The sequence below is a fragment of the Rhinolophus sinicus genome, chromosome 6, assembly GCF_057876585.1.
Source record: "Rhinolophus sinicus isolate RSI-liver-muscle chromosome 6, RSI-T2T, whole genome shotgun sequence".
NCBI lineage: Eukaryota > Metazoa > Chordata > Mammalia > Chiroptera > Rhinolophidae > Rhinolophus > Rhinolophus sinicus.
The window spans coordinates 69,416,426-69,436,704 of NC_142506.1; the positions used below are offsets into that span (position 1 = coordinate 69,416,426).

The 20,279-nt window shown below is 61.0% G+C and overlaps 1 protein-coding gene across 3 annotated transcripts in view; it reads right to left on the reverse strand.

The window, feature by feature from the left end:
• Positions 1–549: 549 nt before the first annotated feature.
• Positions 550–20,279, reverse strand: part of SYT2 (synaptotagmin 2) — a 57,344-nt gene continuing 37,614 nt past the window's right edge. For all 3 annotated transcript variants that reach the window (XM_019750835.3, XM_074317137.2, XM_019750834.3), the window contains exons 2-9: positions 13,426–13,620; positions 11,025–11,191; positions 9,828–9,947; positions 9,369–9,536; positions 8,849–9,016; positions 7,601–7,718; positions 6,719–6,852; positions 550–5,825 (exon numbers count right to left, since the gene is read on the reverse strand). In XM_019750835.3, the coding sequence (XP_019606394.1) occupies positions 5,619–5,825; positions 6,719–6,852; positions 7,601–7,718; positions 8,849–9,016; positions 9,369–9,536; positions 9,828–9,947; positions 11,025–11,191; positions 13,426–13,603 (1,260 nt within the window). In that variant the 5' untranslated portion in view covers positions 13,604–13,620 and the 3' untranslated portion in view covers positions 550–5,618. The remainder of the gene's footprint in view (positions 5,826–6,718; positions 6,853–7,600; positions 7,719–8,848; positions 9,017–9,368; positions 9,537–9,827; positions 9,948–11,024; positions 11,192–13,425; positions 13,621–20,279) is intronic.

The following is a 20,279-nucleotide window of genomic DNA, read 5'->3' on the forward strand; positions in this document are numbered from 1 at the left end:
GCAAACACTCACCTTCTCAACCGGGACCCTCGCCGAGCAGGCCGTGCCCCTGCCGGACAGCCACCCAGCCTCTCTGCGAGGGATGAAAGCCGAAGGGCCTTCACTGGCCCTCGAGCTGGGACCACATGGCCTGAATGTGGGGCCAGGAGATAGGTCCACAGGTTGTTGTGAGCGTCCAGGCCGGGCACGTGCCCCCCGCTCGCTTGCCCTAAACTCCTGAAGCCCCGTCTTTGGTCCCTGACGGCTTTGCCTCAGAAGCAGACATTTGAAGTTCTTTGCAATGTGCCTTGAGGACCTTGGAGAAAGTCTTACTTTCCAAACCCCGGACCCCAGCGCCAGCCTCCCATCGTTGGGGCAGATGTGCCCGCCTGTCCCCAAGCTCAGCTCTGCAGAAGGGACCCCAGGACCTGCTCCATCCGCAGCCCGCCATCCACCCTTCCCCAAGAAAGCTGTCATGGGGACACCATAGACTGCCTGCCTGCCCCTCCCCCCTTGCCCGCCCTGGGACCCCCCAGCCCAGCAGACACTAGAGACACCCCCACCCCCAGGTTTCTTTCAGCTCATTTATTTAATAAGGAGACGCAGCTCATTACAAAATAATTTGACAGATCAGACAAGAACAGAGTCCACACGAGGGTGTGGGGAGCATTGCCAAGCTGGGCGGGGGGGGGGGGGGGGCTGGCGTGTGTCCACCCGAGAAGGCGGGGTTCCTGGGGGGACCTGGGCAGGCTGGTGTCTGCCCGCCCTGCTCTTGAAACTTTCAGAAAGCAGCAAATCAAGTCTTCAGATGGGGGTGAGGGCAGGGCAGTCATGCTTCTGTGAGGATCGTCCTGGTGAGGAAGGCCAGGTGGGGACCCCCCAGTCACCTCCTTGGCCTCACTGTTTGCCATGGGGAGAGCCTGGTGTCCCCCCCACCCCTCCGAGCACCCGGTCGGCTCAGACACGACCCCTCTGGTCTCCCCGCCCTCCACGTCCTCGGAACAGAGGCCCCTGAGTGGCTCTGTGCTGAGGCTCGTGAGGAGCACGGCCCCCCGGCCCCCGCCACCTTGGCCGCCGGACTCGCCTGCCGGACCTGAGTGCTCACCTCCCTCCGTCTGTGTTCCCAGGACTCGGGTCCCATGAGGTGAGGGGCTGCAGGCTGGCAGCTACATGTCCCCCTTGGTTTCGCTTGATAACCTGGGACCTTGGAGCCCCGTCGCCCTCTCCCCACCTCTGCCACCAGGCACACCTGGCTGGGCTGCTCTGGGAGCTGACGGGAGGCTGTGTGAAGTGTCCCCTGAGCAGTGCTCGTGCCCACCCCAGGCTGCCCTCTCGGACTGCAGGAGGGAGCACATGGAGGGGCATAACCCACAGCTGCCTCGTTTCCCCCAGGCGCCCCCTCTGTTGCCATCCAGGGACCCTGACCCCACAGGCCCCAGAAAGTACCCCAAACTGTGGCCTGCCACCCGGTCCCTGTCCAGCACAGGGTGGAGCTGGATGTGGACGGCCAAACCTTGGGGGCGGGGCAGGGGCCAGCTTGCCAGGACGGCATCTGCTGGGGATCCACCAGGGCCCTGGACGCAGGCTGAGAGGAGGAAGGTGAGCGGACGTCCCTTCACACATGTTCTGTGGGAAGCCAGTCAGGGCGGGGCTCCTGGGAGGCAGGGGTTCAGTCTCCAGCAGGAGCCCCTTATGGCTTTTCAGTTAATTCACACGGTGTGTGAAGGAGACACCAGACCCCAAGCTGGACACAGAGCTCGGTGCACCGAGGGCTGGCTCTGCAGACGGGTGTGCAGCTGGCGGGGGACGTGTACAGTGGGGCAGGTGGCATCTCTGCTTGGGATCCCCGCGGGGACAGGGGCAGGGGTGTGAGGTGGCGTGGGACCAGCACCTGCCATGCGCTATTTACAGGAAGTCGGGGACATGCACTGGACACGCGCAGCTCGCTGCAGACACTACAGACAACCGCCGTCTTTTACGCAACCAAACGCACGTGGAGGGTGAGGTGAGGCTCAAATGGCTTCAGAAAGTTCTTGTTTTGTTTCGCTTAAAAAATAAAGTATATTCATGTGTCTTCAAGTCACAGTGTCCCCTTCTCAATATTGCAGCTCAAAAAGCAGTGACGTGAAACCCCTGGTGACCAGTCTGGCCCCTGGGACTGAGGGCATGGGGACAAGTGGTCGTAGGGTCAGCTGCCATGGAAGACACAGGAAGGCCACCCATGTTGTAATTTCAGACAAATCACATTGAGAGTGTGTCCCAAAGAATGCCCGGGACATACTTACTTATACTCTAAAATTTCTCGTTGTTTATCTGAAATTCAAAGTTGACTGGGCGTCCTGTATTTTTATCTGCCAAATCTGGCACTGTGTCCTGGGGTTCTGGGTCCCCCAGATCAGGCCTTGAGACGCTTCTGTGGCTGCCACCCCCAGGGCTCTGAGAAAGGCTCCGACCAGCCTCTGTGGGACAAGGGCAGAGGGAGGGCAGCTCCAGGCTCAGTCTCTTCCTGCCTTTGGGGAGCGACACACCAGGGACAGCCGCTCTCTGTACGAACGTGAGAGACCAAGGCCTAACCAGGCATTAAAGACTCTCACTCCCCAACCCCAGGAAGTTTTCTCAGCCTCTGCCTGGCTGGAGGCTGCCATGAGCCCTGCCTCCCGTCCCCTCCCACTGAGGCCTTGGGTCAGCAAACCCACCAAGCGGATTCTGCAGAAGATGAGCTGGGAATGGTTTCCAGGACCTGACTGGTCTAACCCTACAGGGAGGGGCCCCTGAAGAGCCACTTCTCACTGTCAGGGTGGCCGCAGTTCTTCCCCGGCCTCAACTTCCATCTCCAAAGTCCCCATCTGCCTGTCGCTCTGGCAGAGTTGGTCTCCCTTCCAGAGTGTTCCGCAAAGAGAAAGGAGAAGACAGCTCCCAGGCCTCCCCCCAGTTTCTGGACATGGTTGGGTTTGGGTTTCATGGTCCCAGCCCCTTTGTTCACCTCTCCCTGGAATAGACTGGGGGTGTAAACTCACAGACCCTCACTCCATCCTACTTGGGGCCAGCACCCCAGCTCCCTAATAGCCCCAGAAAGAAACCTGCATGACAGTGAGGGTTCAGGACGACATCCTGTAGTTCGGTTAACGTCACCGCTCGGTGAGAAAACTTACATTTGTGTCGACCTTGCTCACTGTTTACACAGGTGCCTTTGGCTAGGACGGCTCAGCTGGGCCATGTGCTCACCCCAGGACCCGTGGAGCCTGGGAGGGAGTTGCTCCCCACACCCATGTCTCTCCTGGCACTGACATTCCGCCTCTCAGCCACCTGTCGGGACCCCTCATGGCTGCCCCTACAGGTGGGTCGGGGGCGATAAAATCCAGCCGGTCTCCAGGCCCAGGGACACCCGAGCCACTCGAGTGCCTGCTGGTTCCTTTCCTCCCCGTCAGGACAGTGGCCAACCCTGGGCTCTGGAAGGGCTGAACTGGCTCATGGGCAGAAGCTGCCCAAGTGGGAGAAGGCGGATGGAAAAGGGAGGAAGGCTGACTGGAGAGGAGGTGAGATTGATGGGGGTGGGGGTGGGGGTCTACGGTAAGGTTGGGGCGTGCAGGGAGGGGAGGAGGGCGGGAGACCCTGAGAAAGCACCAAGGTCCATGGCTCTGAGGAGGGGGAAGAGCCCGGTGACTGCTGTGTCCACTCTGCAGGCCCGACTCCTGCAGCCTCTGCCAGCACCACAGCTCCTGTCCTTGTCAGGGTCCTCCCTGCTCACTGCTGAGCACACACACAGGGTCCAGTAACAAATAACCTCCCAGGCCCCGAGACGGTCCCTGAGAGGCGATGTGGCTGAGCCCTCCTTCCCACGCTGTTTCTGGTGGAGGTGTTCCCTCACCCCTATTCCAACTGGAAATGGTGGCAAAGCAAAGACCAAACACCCTTCTCCTTCCATTTAGTAAAATAAAAAGACACTCTGCACCTCGTTCATTCTGGATCCTCAAAGCCTGAATCTGCGACAGTGTCCGTCTGTCTCAGGTGCCTACAGGAAGCGGAGGCAGCCCAGGTGGGGCAGGACGGGAAGTGCCGCCGTCTTTGCTGGGAGGGAGAGAGCGCCCAGGCCCCTGGGGCAGCTGGGCGTGGACAAAGGGCAAGGCCCAGGGGGCTTCATGGATGGAAGACAGAGGCTGAAGCAAGGGGCCACGAGAGTGGTGCCGGCCTGTGACCACGTGGGGGCTGAAGGTTTGGAAGGGGACTCAGTGCAAATTTGACTAACATATATATGGCTTTTTATCAATGCAGGAGACAAACGGTGACAAGGAATGGGACACGACTGAGCGTGGGGTAGAAACGCTGGCAGGAGTCCCCGGCCACTGGTTTGGAAAGGGACACCCTGACTCTTGGCACCCAGAGAGAAACCCCGAGGAGCAGTGGGTGGGTCGTCCACACAGGCCGCGCTGGGCCATGCCAGCTGCCCGTAAGCCTCCAGCAGGGAGGGCAGAGGCGTGGGAGTTGGGGGCTCTCAGTGCCCCCACCTACGTTAACCAGGAAATCTCTGCCATGGGTTCACCATCCTCCCGCTTCTTACCTGGACCTCAGGGCAACTAAGGACCGTTAAATCTTCCTTTTAGTTCTCTGGCTCTGCAGATGATGTCTTCAGACAGCATTGCTCCACTTAGATTAAAAGAGAAAACGAGCAAAAGCATGATGGGGAATGAGCAAATGATCCGCAGGCCTTATATTCTGCAAAGGGAGACAGCCTGTCTTTCCCCTGGAGGGGACGAAGATCCAGAAGTTTCTTTGTGGTCTGTCTGGGTAACAGGCCTTCTGCTTCTTCGTAGTTTGATGTTAACTACAAGAGGTCCCGGAACTGACGTCCCTGTCACATTCTGACCGTCTAGCGACTAGTTTGCGTCCACGAATATCCCTGGAACCGCCCCTGTGGGGTGACCACAGCTGACAGCGGGAAGTCTGTGACGGCATCAGGGGCTTGGTCCTTGCTCTGGACAAACCTAGTCTCCACGTCTTGCCTCCCAAATAGCCACCCACAAGGAGGATGGGAGCTTCTGCCCCCTGAGCAGGGTCCTGAGTCCTCTCCACACGCTGACCTCCCATGAGGTCCCATGGACCTCTCTTCACTTCCGGGTCCACAAAGAGCGTTCTCTTCCCTCACAGCTTCCCTGTCCATGGTTCGTTCCAGGAACAGAGAGAGATGCTCACACACGCACACATGCATGTACACACACACGTACACACGTACACACGTACACACATGGAGTTTTGGCCACTGTGTTGCCTTCCTTATCAGGAAACAGGAAGTGCTGCCGTGTTGTTGGTCCAGAACACTCAAAAAACAGGAAATGCTACAACTTTCTGCCAAAAGAGGGCCTCACTTGGGTGACGCGTAAGTGAAGCTGTGCGAGTGGGGACCGTGAGGGCATGCAGCAGGACCACTCCTGGGACGACCACAAGAGCCAGGCTTCTCTTCGCCTCTTCGGGGACTTGCCTCACAGCCTTCAGAGGGAAGGTGGTCTTTAAAAAGACAAAAAGGAAGGAAAAACGACACAACCACAGACAAATGAAGGAGGAAACGTCTACGGGTGCGTAACTGAGGTATTGATAGCTCTGGGTCTCGTCAGGTCCGTCCCGGCGCGGTCGTGACGCTCTGCCTACTTGTTCTTGCCCAGAAGTGCGTCCACCTCCTCCTCGGGCTTGAGCGAGTGCCACTGGGCGATGGGCCTCCGGGGGTTGGCCAGCATGTCGGACCAGTGCCGCAGCTCTGTGCCCGTGGCGTTCAGGCCCACGAAGATCTTGCCAATGGCCTCGTTTTTGCCCAGCTTGTCGTAATCCAGCACCGTGACCACCACCTGGACTTTCTGCAGGGAACAGAGGACGGGGGTTGGGCGGCGAGCGCTGCGATTCCTCTCCTCCCCCAACCTCTGCTCCAGACGGGGGCTGGAAAGGCCCTAGGGCTCCAACTAAGATGGGACTTCCATGGGCGCAGAGGCCATGCCTATCGGAAACGAGCCCAGGTATATCCTGAGCAGGTACTGTGTGCTCCGGGCTCCGCGCTGCCGCCTGGGGGTGCAGGGCAGTGAGGAAACGTGAGCAGGTGAATTTCACCTCTAATGAAAGCAGCAGACACACGCTCAGATCTTACAGCACAAAATTATGAAGGTCACATAGGGAGGTAAGCACGAGGCTCTAGGGGAACTCAGAGGAGGTGACAGTCCTGCTCAGGTCAATCGGGAAGGCTTCACAGAAGAGGTGACCTATGAACTGGGCGGTGAAGTCACCAGGTACAGGCATAGAGACACGAGTGCGTTTGCTGTTAGGAGGTGCAGTGTGAGGCCACGAGGGGGACTGAGGTCGGGAGGCGGGTTGGGGTCAGCTGAGGGGTGTGCACTTGACCCATCGGGCCAGCGGCAGGGCCTCCTGCAGACGTGGGCCTGGAGGTACGGCCTGGGTGTTTTACTAGAGAGCCCTGGCAGTAGAGTCACTGAAGGAGGGTGGGACTGATTGCGGGGAGACCGCCTGGGGGCCACAGGGGCCCGGGGGCTGGACACTGGGTGCCTGCACCAAGGCAGGGGCGGTGGCAGGGGCGGTGTCTGGCGGGGACCAGGAGCTGCTGGCGAGCCTCAGCCTCGCTCCTCCTGCCCCGCAGCGCAGGCTCCTCCTCGAGGACCAGGCTCGGGAGCCTCACCGCTCGCCCGCCCTCATGTCTCCCGCGTGCCGGCTGCCTGCCCCTCTGCCCGCGCGGCCCCAGCACCTGGATCTGCTCGAAGGGGATCTCGAAGCTGAAGGACTCGTTGAAGTACGGGTTCAGCGTCTTCTTCTTCACCGTCGTCTTCTTCTTCTTGAGCCGCTTGCCGTTCTGCATCAGGTGAATCTTCACGTAGGGGTCTGCAGGGGGGGCCCGGCCCACAGGTCCCGTCAGCCCAGGCCGCCCACGGCCCTCAGGCCCAAAGAGCACGGCGTCGAGGCCGTCCCTGAGCCTGTTAGGGTGCTGGCTGCTGTCGGGCCTGGGCAGGGGAGGGAGGGCTGAGAAGGGACGAGACACCCACCCAACCCTCCTGGCTTTGCAGATGAGGAGCCCACGCCCACAGAAAGGACGCCATGGGCCCAAGGTCACACCATGGGTCAGTGACAGGGCTGGGCTGGCAGCCAGACCTGCTGGTTGGAGCCAAGCACCAGCTGCTTCTCAGGAAGGCAGGGCAGAGGCAGCAGCCACGTCCACTTGGGCTGTGGGCCAGCCCCACCCAGAGCATTCCCCGCCCCAAGCCCCAGAGCCTGTCCTAGGGAACTGTCCCAGTTGTGGAGGCATCACAGACAGAGTCCTGTCCAGTCCAAACACATCCCCAGGAGAAGGAGAATCCTAAGTCGTTAAGTCATTAGGGATCCTTTCTTCCATGGCCCCCAGGACACGCAGGGGAGCACAGAATGGCAGCTCAGAAGGGGCCAGGGGGCCCTAAGAGAAAGGGAGGGGCTGGGAACCAGTCCCCTGCGGCATGGTCCTGCCCTCAGGACCCACAGCTGCTCAGGGACACTTCTGTCCCAGGGCGGAAAGCTTGCGAAGCTTCTACCCACGGGAGCTCCGGAGGGGACTGGCCCGCTGGTGCCACCCAGTGGCAGCCAGAAGCTCTGCATGTACCTGACAGGCCGCCCACGTCCATCTTCTTCAGGTTCTTGGCCTCCAGAATGCAGACGGTGAGCTTGCCGGCCGTGGGCACGTAACGCAGGGAGATGCAGATGTCCCCCAGCTTCTCTGGCTGTTCAGGGGAGAAGCGGGACCCGAGGTCACCCTCGCCATCCCACTGCCTCTAGCATGGCCAACCCCAGGTCCCCGAGACTAGCAAACCCAGCTCCCTCTGTCCCCAGGCCCCAGTCTGTAAAGGCTGAGCAGGTCTCTCAGCTTCTGACCACCCCCACCCCCACCCTAGGCCACCCGCTGCCACTCAACGCAGTCCCCGAGAGTGACAGGTCGGCATGAGGAAGCCACAGCCTCAGGAGGCTGGCCCGTGGGTGCAGGGAGGACAGGCTGTGGGTAGGCGTGGGGGAGTGGGGCTGGGGGTGAGGCACAGGTGTGGAACCCAAGCTCTCGTGTCCCTGGGCCCTGGACGCTGTGCCTCGGAAGGAGGCCTCCAATCCCTCCACCAAGATGGCTCCCTGTCGGGCCCTCTGTGCAGAGCTATGTGGTGGTCAGAGCACTTTGTATCCCTTTCCCTATGTTTTTGTCCCTGCACCTCTTTCACGTAGACAGGGCAAGGATTCCTTGTGACCAGTGAGAGATGGAGGTTCAGAGAGGGGGTGAATGTGGGGGGCGGCAGGAGGAGTGCCGGGCCCCCCGCTCCTAAGCTCTCTGCCCCTAGACACCCTTCAATCATTGCTTCTCAGTGACGAGCACCTCACCCCCTCTGGGTCAGGGCACGGGCCCTTCTTCAGACACTGTGACCCCCAGCTAAGGAAGGATGTCTTCGTGTCTCTTCCTACCTTTCCATCACTGCCAGGGACTGCCCGGCACACGACGGGGGCTTGAACGAGACTAACAGCACGCCTGGGCACACAGTAGGTGCTCAGTAAGTATCTGGTAAGTGAATGAATGCTGTAGCAGTTGCTGACAGCACAAGCCCCCATGCCGAGAATCCTTTAGAACAATTGTGGGCTTTCCTTGTGGGTAAACTGAGGCAGAGTCTGGCATCACTGGCCCCAAGTGACAGAGGCTTAGGAGTAATGAGAGCCCCTGCCAGCTGCCAACACCTTCTGGACGCTATGTGCTCTACACAGATGGTTCATCCTCCACTGCAGAGACCGATCAAGACCCTGTTCTGAGGAGCCCTGTGTACCCCAGCCGGACCTCCTGCGGTCCCCGTCTGCCTGTCGCGCCAGCCTCGGCTCTCACCTCTTCCTTCTCCCCGCCCTGCAGATCTCGCCACTCCTCGATGGGCTGGCCCAGGTCCACGGTGTTCATGGGCACCTTCACCTCGCCGATGATATCATGTTTGGAGAAGCGGTCAAAGTCGTAGATGGCCATCACCAGGGTCTTGCCTCCCAGCTCCTGGTACGGCACCTGCCAGTACAAACAAGGTCGGAGAGGTCAGGCCCGCTCGTGTGCCCCCAGGGCTGCCATGGGCAGATCCCTGGGCCCGGCTCTCGTCCCGCTGCTCACAGGACTCCTGGCGAGTCTGCAGAGACAGACAGGAGAGCCTGGGCTCTCGGGGAGTGGAGCGCGGCTGGGGTGGCCCGCTCCTCCTGGAGGCTGAGCAGCGACCTCACATGCAGGTCACAGTCCAGCCGACCACAGCTCCAGACAAGGCTGGGTCCCCGGCCTTAGCGCCGGCTGAGGACCGAGGACAGGTCTGCAGGACGAAGGTGGGACAGGGACCAGGAGGGAGCCGGTGTTGTCCTCCAGCCCTCGTCACCTTGAAGGTGAAGGTTTCGTTGAAGGCAGGGTTCAGCGTCTTCCGATGGACTTTGGTCTCATATTTCTTCTTCTTGTCTGGAAGCAGGAAGACTTTGACATATGGGTCTGAAGTGCCCCCCATGTCCAGAGCAGGCAGTTCCGCAGCCTGCAGGACGCCAACGGTCAGCTGTGAAACAAGCGAGGCAGGGCCTGAGTCTCAGACTGCTCCAGCCTCGCCTCCCCAGAGGAGGGCGCTGGGAAGCAGGGGGGCAGGCTGGAGCTGGAGACCGAGATTGGTCCCCATGTCCACCACCAGGAATTCGGAATGACACAGGGGTCACTGAAGTTAGCAGGCAACTGATTCGCCCAAGGTTGGTGGGCAGCTGGACGGCAGAGCCCGCCTGGGCCAGGGGTGTTCCCAGAGCCAGGGCTGGCAGCCCACCTCCCCCCCCCCAGCCTCCAGCCCAGCCCCACACACCTGATTGGCCTGAAAGTCGTAGTCCAGGGAAAACTGCAGTTTCCCCAGGTTCTCCGGCTCCTTCTCCTCCTCTCCCTCCCCTTCGCCCTCTGTCAAGCCCGTTTCTGCATCGTCATCATCCTGTGGGGGCTGCAGGGGGAGGAGGGACGAGTTAAAAGGAGAGAACAGAGCAGCCTGGCTTGGCACAGGGGCTGTGGGGGGAAGCGGCCCTCTGTGCAGACCCTGGCTCAACGCTGGGTGTGGCAAGGGGAGACGTGGGGCTCTGGGTGGACTCGGGCCCTTAGAGACTCTGCCCTGTGTCTGGTTTGGGGGTGCCTCTCCCTGTGAGGCCCAGCGCTGTGCCAGATGCCCCAGGACTTGTCGAGGTGGGGGTGTCTCCCTTGTTGGCCCCTCCCTCATACCGCCCCCAGCCCAGGCCCCGCCTACCAGAGTGTGGTCCAGGCATCCAGGAGCAGGTGAGTCCACAGAGGTGGGACGGGAAGGAAGAAATGATATAAGAGCAAATTCTGCAGCTCAGATGAGCGCCTGAAGTCCCAGCCACTGGGGGAGACCAGGCTGGCCGAGGCCTCAGGCATTCTTGGAGTCCCGCCCCCCACACACTGCAGGTTCCCGTGGGACCCCCCCCCCCCACACACACACACACACACACACATGCACGTGAACACAGGCACAACATACAAAGGCCGTTTGCTCCTCGCCTGGCTGCTGCCTGAGATCAGACCCTTCCGTCCACCCTCCACCCTGCACGCTCCACCCATATCAGTGCCTTAAGTAAAAGATTTCTCCCAGGCATCCCAGTGGGGAAACGAGAAGCTCACGGGGGCCTCTGTAAACGCAGAAGGAGCAGCTAGGGCATCCAAAGGACAGGGGGGAATAAACCAAGTTCCCACATGACTAGCGGTGGCTTCCACGTGGCCCGTGCTGGGGCCTCGCCGGGTCCCCCACCCCCGCTGGACGTTTGTCCTTCAGTCCCTGGGGCAGAAAACCACAAGTGCAGCCCATTGTGGCCCCGGGGTCTCTCGCTCCTATATTTTGTCCCACTAGCCTCTTCTGAGGTCAATGTATTGTTTTCTTCCTCTGCCTTTGCAAGGACGGGTCCGTGCTGGCACAAGTGCCCCCACACTGGCGGCGGTCAAACCGGAGGTGTGGCCGTCACGGGGAGAGGCTGGTGTGTGGCCGGGAGGCCGGGCATCCTACCTGCCCCCCTTTCATGTCCTTCATGTTCATCGCGTTCTTCATGCCCTTCCCTTTCTCTTTCTTGTTCTTCTTCTTCTTGCAGCAGCACTTCTTGCAGATGCAGAAGCAGCAGGTGACGAGCAGGAGGCCGGCAACCACGGCGATGGCGATCAGTGCCCACGGCGGTACTGCCCACGGAGACCCCGGGTCAGCAGTGCCCACGGAGACCCCGGGTCAGCAGTGCCCACGGAGACCCCGGGTCAGCAGTGCCCACGGAGACCCCGGGTCAGCAGTGCCCACCCGGAGACCCCGGGTCAGCAGTGCCCACGGAGACCCCGGGTCAGCAGCGCCCACACGGAGACCCCGGGTCAGCAGTGCCCACACGGAGACCCCGGGTCAGCAGTGCCCACGGAGACCCCGGGTCAGCAGTGCCCACGGAGACCCCGGGTCAGCAGTGCCCACACGGAGACCCCGGGTCAGCAGTGCCCACACGGAGACCCCGGGTCAGCAGTGCCCACACGGAGACCCCGGGTCAGCAGTGCCCACGGAGACCCCGGGTCAGCAGTGCCCACGGAGACCCCGGGTCAGCAGTGCCCACACGGAGACCCCGGGTCAGCAGTGCCCACACGGAGACCCCGGGTCAGCAGTGCCCACACGGAGACCCCGGGTCAGCAGTGCCCACACGGAGACCCCGGGTCAGCAGTGCCCACACGGAGACCCCGGGTCAGCAGTGCCCACACGGAGACCCCGGGTCAGCAGTGCCCACACGGAGACCCCGGGTCAGCAGTGCCCACACGGAGACCCCGGGTCAGCAGTGCCCACACGGAGACCCCGGGTCAGCAGTGCCCACGAAGACCCCGGGTCAGCAGTGCCCACGGAGACCCCGGGTCAGCAGTGCCCACACGGAGACCCCGGGTCAGCAGTGCCCACACGGAGACCCCGGGTCAGCAGTGCCCACACGGAGACCCCGGGTCAGCAGTGCCCACGGAGACCCCGGGTCAGCAGTGCCCACACGGAGACCCCGGGTCAGCAGTGCCCACGGAGACCCCGGGTCAGCAGTGCCCACACGGAGACCCCGGGTCAGCAGTGCCCACACGGAGACCCCGGGTCAGCAGTGCCCACACGGAGACCCCGGGTCAGCAGTGCCCACGGAGACCCCGGGTCAGCAGTGCCCACGGAGACCCCGGGTCAGCAGTGCCCACACGGAGACCCCGGGTCAGCAGTGCCCACGGAGACCCCGGGTCAGCAGTGCCCACACGGAGACCCCGGGTCAGCAGTGCCCACACGGAGACCCCGGGTCAGCAGTGCCCACGGAGACCCCGGGTCAGCAGTGCCCACACGGAGACCCCGGGTCAGCAGTGCCCACGGAGACCCCGGGTCAGCAGTGCCCACACGGAGACCCCGGGTCAGCAGTGCCCACGGAGACCCCGGGTCAGCAGTGCCCACACGAAGACCCCGGGTCAGCAGTGCCCACGGAGACCCCGGGTCAGCAGTGCCCACACGGAGACCCCGGGTCAGCAGTGCCCACACGGAGACCCCGGGTCAGCAGTGCCCACACGGAGACCCCGGGTCAGCAGTGCCCATGGAGACCCCGGGTCAGCAGTGCCCACGGAGACCCCGGGTCAGCAGTGCCCCCAGCGGTACTGCCCCCAATGCTCACTCTCCACTTTTAACCCCACACTGTGAGAGATCTGCGGGTAGGTCGCCTTTTCATTGACAGCTGGCTCTTCCCTCAGCCGCTGCCTTGGGGACACAGCTGCTCCCAGCCAGGCAGCGGCGGCCGAGCCAGGAGGAGCCACTGTGGCTGCACCCGCTGATTAGTTTGATCTCCGGAGAACTGGTTGGTGTTGGAGACACGTGGTCCCCCCCACACCGGGCAGGAAGAGCCCGCAGGCCCACCCTCCGCTCCGTCTGGGCAGCCATGAGCCAGGGCCCTCATGCACCCCCTGCCTGCGTGGGGCTGCTCCCATTATGCGGGGCCTCTGGTGTCTCCCACGCAGCCTCAGCCAGGAATTCCCACAGCAGGGGCGTTGCAACACATGAGGCTGTCCATCGTGTTACGCTGTACAGCTGAGACTGACGTAGCTAATGGAATGCTGTATTCCCACTGTACTTACATGTACATAAAGAAAGCAATAAAAGTGGTTTCAAAGTGCAACTGGAAAACTTGAATAGTGATGTCTGTTTCATAATTTTACATCTTCTTTTGGTTTCATCTTTTGGCAGTTTTCTAAATTGTACAAGAACTTTTTTCCCCGGGGAGCTTGGTGCACATAAACCCCTTTGCTCCCCTCATCATGCCAGTCCACATTCCCCATTCCTGAAGGGGCTCCCCAAATAACCCAGCCTGGAACCCAAACAGTAGGAAAGAACTCAGCCAAACCCACCCCAGCAGCACCCCCGTCCCCACAGGAACACTCACAAGGGATCTTGCTCATCTCATTGAAGAATTTCTCCCTGATCTTTGCAAACATGTCCTCCTTTGTCTCCCCAGCACCACCACTCTCAGTGGAGTTGTCCACTGGCCCGACTGGCATTGTGGCTGTGGTGGTGGCAGGAGCCACCACAGGCTCCTGGTTCCTCTTGAAAATGTTCCTCATGTTGGTGGGGGGAATAGCTGTGGAGGAGAGGAAGGGGCTGATGAGCACCCCAGGGGTCCCGCCCTCCCCACGTGTGCTGGGCGCAGCAGACAGAGCACCTGCTGTCATAACAGACCTACAGCCGGTCCTCATCCCCTCCAAAGAGTCCTCACTCAGGCTGTAAGGCCCTATCTCCTCCATGCCCATCGCCAGGTACCCCCCGCATGCCCTCACGCCTCCCTGCACGCCCTCACTCCCCCCTGCACGCCCTCACGCCCCCCTGCACGCTCCCCCTGCACGCCCTCACACCCCCCTGCACGCCCCCCCTGCACGCCCCCCCTGCACGCCCTCACACCCCCCTGCACACCCTCACGCCCCCCCCGCACGCCCTCACACCCCCCTGCACACCCTCACGCCCCCCCCGCACGCCCTCACACCCCCCTGCACGCCCCCCCTGCACGCCCTCACACCCCCCTGCACACCCTCACGCCCCCCCCGCACGCCCTCACACCCCCCTGCACGCCCTCACGCCCCCCTGCACACCCTCATGCCCCCCTGCACGCCCTCACGCCCCCCTGCACGCCCTCACACCCCCCTGCACGCCCTCACACCCCCCTGCACACCCTCACGCCCCCCTGCACACCCTCACGCCCCCCCGCACGCCCTCACACCCTCCTACACACCCACACACCCACCAGGCACCTGCTTGACTCTGAGCCTTGGCACCTGATGTTCCCTCTGCCTGCAACACTGTTCCCCGTGGATTTCCAAACAGCTCAAGGTCTAGCTCAGCAAGGTCCCATGTGATGACTGAACCTGCAGCTACAACTCCAGGACCCCCAGCACCTCCTCCCATCCCCCGTTTACCTCCCTCCACAGCATCACCAACACCCTGCGTATTCTGTGTCTTCTATTTGTTGTCTCCTGCCACTAGAATTTAAGCTCCATGAATGCAGGGACTTAGGACTAACACGTAGGAGGTGCTCAGTCAGTTGACGCTAAGGCCGGGGTGAATCAGAGGCTCTTATCTGTGACACCGACGCTCTCCAGCCCACTTGTGAAGGCTGGTGCCACCAACCACTTCTCCAGCACTGAGCTGTGTGAAAGGGGTAGGTGCTTTTCATCCCTACTTATCCCACCAGAAGCTAAGGAAACAAAGGTATCTGCCACCAGTTCTTGAGATTCCTGTGGGAAAGAGGCCCAGAGAGGTGAAGTGACTTGTCCCAGGCCACAGAGCACATGGTGCCGGGGACCATGCTGGGAGCAGAATCCAAGTCTCTGGGCCCCAGGTAGTGACCGCACGGCTGCTCCTTGCCCAACAGCACAGTTCCGTGGCCGGAGGGCTCCTGTGTCTGGCAGGGAGGAGACAGGAGAGCAAAGAGAGAAAGCCAAGTGCTCAGGGCTGGTGGCTGCCCCGGCTCAGGCGCAGTCCTGGGGAAGGCAGCCACTGGAAGGCTGAGGATGACACATGGCCTGGGGCTCCAGCCACCCCAGGACAGAGCAAGCGCCTTGTGTGCTCAGACTCCCCGAGCAGGGAAGCGTGAAACAGAGACATTAGGCAGTGATGGCTGCAGGCTCCACAGAGCCCACCTGCTGGGCTGGTGGAACCTCTAGGAGTAAATCCTGGTGAAGAGCTGAGGAAGGTCCTGTCTGTCCCTGGTGAGACCCCTGGAGGGCCCGTTATGACGCAGGACCCCTGCCAGGCACCCACTCAAGCCCCGTTCTGTGGAACAGAAGGGGGGCCAGGAACCTGCCTTTAAAAGCTCTCCATTCACTCTAAGGCACGTGGCCAGTGGCCACACTGGAAAACGAGGTTCAAAGGATTCGGAAAAACTTCCCAGGGGAACTAAAGTTCAAGACCAGGTGGTGGGAGTGAAGTGGGCATCAGGCCACAGCGTCCTTGTTTATCCACCAGAGCAGGGCGCCGATATTAGCCCCGTTTCAGAGATGAGGCAAGTCCACTCGTTAAGAGACCTGCCCGCCGCGTCAGCAGACACTCAAACCTGTTTGCCTGAATCTGACCACCTGTCCTCCCCACCTGCCCGCTCTATCAGGGCTGAGGGTGGGCGGCCCGGCCTCAGCGAGAGCTCAAGAAGGGCTTCCGCCGAGAGTGGGAGATGGGGCTGCAGGAGCAGAAGTGCACCAGAAGCTAAGACCAAATAGGTGCCCCCAGCAGGCACCCCTTCCTCCCCAGCCCACTGACTGCCGTCCACCGGTCTGTCTGACCAGTGTGGCCGCGTGGCTCCTGTGACAACTCAGTGCCTGCACTCCAGACTCTTCTCTGTCGTCCAGGGAAGGCCCACCTCTCAGCCAGCCCAACCCTCCGGCACACCACCTCTCCCTGCGGGGACACCGAGGGCCATGCCTCCCCAGAGAGCCCATCCAGAGCCTTTGCGTCCCCTTTACTCCAAACACCCGAGCTGCTCAGAACATAGCTGCAGGGTCTACACTGACCACAGCCTGTCAAGTGCAGAGGGCAGGGGTCCGACGAGAGGCAGGGATGGCGTGAGATGGCCTCACACTCACACACGTCCTAGCATGTCCTGGAGCTCTGCTCTGCTCTGCTCATGGTCAGCCCATGTGGGAGTGTCGTGAAGGCTGAGGTGCTCAGAACTGTGCTGTTTGGGAGCAGACGAACAATGACCTCAAGAGAGTGTGTTAGTCAAAAATCACTGTGCCCAGGAGAGGGCATAACATCCGTAGGGGGTGGCAAATACACACAGCTGACCCTGAACGACGTGGGGTCAGGGTGCCAACCCCTGCGCAGTCCAAAATCCCCATATAACTTTTGACTCCCCCAAAAGTTAATGACTAATAGCCGACTGTTGACTGGAAGCCTTACCGATGACATAAACAGTCGATTAACACATATTTTGCATGTTATATAAATTATATACTGTATTCTTACAATAGAGTTAGCTAGACAAAAGAAAATGTTATTAAGAAAATCATACGGGGGGCAGACGGGTGGCTCGGTTGGTTGGAGCGAGTCCTCTCCACCACAAGGTTGCCGGATCTACTGCCACAAGGGATGGTGGGCTGCGCCCCCTGCAACTAGCAATGGCAACTGGACCTGGAGCTGAGCTGCACCCTCCACAACTAAGATTGAAAGGACAACAACTTGACTTGGAAAAGTCCTGGAAGTACACACTGTTCCCGACTAAAGTCCTGTTCTCCTTCCCCAATAAAATCTAAAAAAAATAAAAGAAAATCATAGGGAAGAGAAAATACCTTTACAGTATTTATTGAGAACAACCTGCATGTAAGTAGACGCGTGTTGTTGGAGGGTCAGCGGCTTACGCATGCGCAGAGGGTATGGTGACCAAGGACTTGGGATATCAGCTGTCGTTTCTGGGGAGGGGAGCTGGGAAGGAGCAGGTGCCCAACATTTCACTGCGCGCCCTTCTGTATCTTGGATTTTGAATCACATGAAGATTGCTGCCTGTCCCCTCCCCGACGCCACGGTCCTTCAGACCAGGAGCTTCTGAAGTCCCAGCCTTGCCACTAAGACCTTTCTCCTCACCCAGAGCCCACCCTGGGCCCCATCCCGCTTCTCCCCTGACACACCACTCGCTCCTGCAACTGGCTTCCAGGCTCCCCTGCGTCCTCCCAGATGAGACGCCTGCAAAATGGGATCCTGACCCCACATCAGAGACCAGTGAGTGTGCTCCCCGCCCCCCACCAAAATCACTCACACACACACACACACACACACACACACACACACACACTCTCACTCACCACCAACTCACCCCAAACCACTGAGCAGGACTTGGGGGCCGTGCTGTCCTGTGGACCGTCTGCTCAGACCTGTCCTTAGATAATGCAGGTAATGCAGGCGGACAGGATCTGGCTGCTTTCCTCTCCCCACCTGCACCTGCTGGGGCCACGGTGACGGTGATGAGACGCAAAGGGGCATCAGCAAGATTCCTGTCACTGAGCGCGGCTAACAAAGACCAATACTTCTGGCAAAGCTTATGCCTTTGTATTTTGTACGCATGCTCCAGGCCAACACTGGTCCTGGCGGACAGCGGACGGAATTTTAGGGAATTGACTTCTAGCTCGTTCTGAGAATGAATTGCCTGCCTGTGAGCTCCCTGCCCACCGAGGCCCGGTGAGCTTCTGGGGTCAGAGCAAGGTGGCCGCTGCTTGCGGGTCCAACACTGCCAGTTGACCGGCTCTGGGGGAAGCAGCCCACCAGGGTACTGGGGAGTTAGAAAGTCCTTCCCTCAGTCTCTCCTGCTGCAATGCCGCTCACTTCCCTTTTCTTGCATCTAGGCTTAGCTTAGCAAATCCCAGGCCCTCTGAGAGAGGCCTGAGGCTCAGAACCTGAGGGCCAAGTATCCCCTCCTTCCTCGCTCAGCGCTGTGTGGCCTTGGGCCAGCCGACGAGCCTCACGTCCACGAGTGAGGGTTGTACCTACTGCCTGAGTCAATCGAGGACGCGCCCCAGTCAGGCCTGTGACCCTCAGCACCGCACACCTGACACGGACGTTTCTCTCTGAATCTAGACTTTGAGCGTGAATATTTTTAAATCACACAGATGAAGCACTGGGTTGTGACAGCTTGGGGACCCTGCAGACAATGTAGAACGAAGCCCTTATTGCAAAAATGAAGAAACAGGCCTCCCTCAAGTCGCACAAGTAACCTGCTGAATGGTGGCAGAGCCCTGAGCTGTCCAGACATCCTTCTGTCTGTCACCCTCCCTCCACCCCAGCAAGTCCCACCGTCCATGCTCATCCTCGGACAGCTCTTGTGGGGTGCAGGGGGCAGGGACATGTTCCCTGCCCTCTGCCACGGAAGCTGGACCACAGTTCACCTGGGTGTTGGAGCCCCTCCCCTAGCCCCCACCCCCGTGAGGAGAGATGTGAGTGAGCACCTCCGTGCACCCCACCAGTTGCTGACTCGCTGTCTAGCCGCCTGGCTGCGAACAGCACAACTGAAGGGCTCCCTGTGCCGCATGCCTGCTGCATTCCCTCCTCCTCGCCTCCAGGCCCTCACAGGAGTCCCCATGCCCAGCACCCTGCAGGGTGTCCCACACCATCACGCAGGGTCTTGGGGGGGGGGGGCGGCGGCAGGATGCTGGGGAGCAGGCTGGGAAGTGTGGGGGTCCTGAGTGGATCGGTGACTGAGTGGGAACACAAGGCAGCTTGGGGACCAGCCGGCACCGCTGCTGCTATAGGTTACGGGAAATGGGGTGCAAGTTGGGCTGGGGGCCTGCCCCCAAAGTCATGGGGCCTTGGGGGACCTGAGCGTGTGCTAGCGGTGTGAGGCACAAAGGATGGGACCATGGGGCTCTGCCCTGGTCACGCTCTGGAGAGTTTATGTGACACAATTGGATGGGTCCCTGCTCTGCCACAGGAAACGCACAGCAACTCCTAGCATGGTCCTGTCAGCCTTCTCACCAGACACACATCTTCATTTTGAGCTAATAACCATTAAAAATTGATGCATCTTCTTCCTGACTAAACGTTACAAGCTTTGAACACAGCAGCTCTGATGAGCCCTATCTCACGCAGGGACCAGGTGCTGGAGGTTTGGCTGAAAGCAAATGCCGGTGTAATGTGAGTATGTGTGAGCGTGTGTGTGGGTGTATGTGAGCGTGCAGGTATGTGTGAGTGTGCAGTGTGTGCGCGTGTGGTTGGGGAGGGAGGAGCTGGGCTGGGCGGCAGGTGCCCTGGTCGCTCAATGAGGCAAATTGGAGACACCTGGGCCCCGCCCCGGCCTTCCCTAGGCCCCGCCCTCCCTAGGCCCCGCCCTCGCTCCTCCCTATGCCCCGCCCCACCCTCCCTAGGCCCCGCCCTCGCTCCGCCCCGGCCGGCTCGCAGGTGCCCCCTGTTGTCCAGGGGCCGCAGCGCCAGCCCCACCCGCCCCAGCACCGCGGGCGGAGGGCTATTCCGCACAGCTGGGCACCGACCGAACCAGGCTGCCGGGTCCCCGCCCGAGTCAATGCTCAGACCCTGGAAAGCGGAGCCGCAGGCAGCGAGGCCCATTTGCCGAGCGACGGAGCAGCTCACACCGCCGCGATGTCTGCCGCCCGCAGTGCCAAGGCCAGGCCCGCTCCTCACGTCTCAGGCAGAGAAACCGCAGCAGCCGGGACATGGAGGCCCGGAGAGGCTCAGTGTGTGCGTGCTACACCGCCTGTGTGGGTACCACGCATGCAGGTGTGGACGCGGCTGCACAAGCATGTGTGTTCTCGGCCACGTGTGGGAACGTGAGAAGTCGCGTGGAGACTTACACGCGCGTGCTGCACGAGGGGCGGGGTAGAGAGGAGCCCTGGGCTTCGCCCCTGGGAGACATCAGTCAGGTCCCAGTGGGGTCACTTCCTCAGCTGCCAACACAGGGTGAGGTGCCTGGTCTCCCAGGAGCTGTGACATTACATATGCCCCGAGCGCCGGGGCAGAGGGCCCCGGGCACACGCCTCTCCTTCCTCAGCGCTCAGTGGAGCTGGCTGCGTCCTCGCTGATGGTGCACACAGACCACGTGTCCCTAAAGTGAGGACTGCAGCCCTCACTGCCTGTCAAGTAGCTCAGCTTCCTGACCGTAAGGGCTGTCTTGTTTATTCGGCTGCGTTCTGGTCAGGCCCCACCACCCCGGCCCCCCGGAGCCGCAGGTAACAGAGAAGCGGGGCTGTCTCTGGCCACTGCACCCTCTCCTCTGGCAACTACCAGCCATCAAGCCCCAGAGCAAAGGAGACC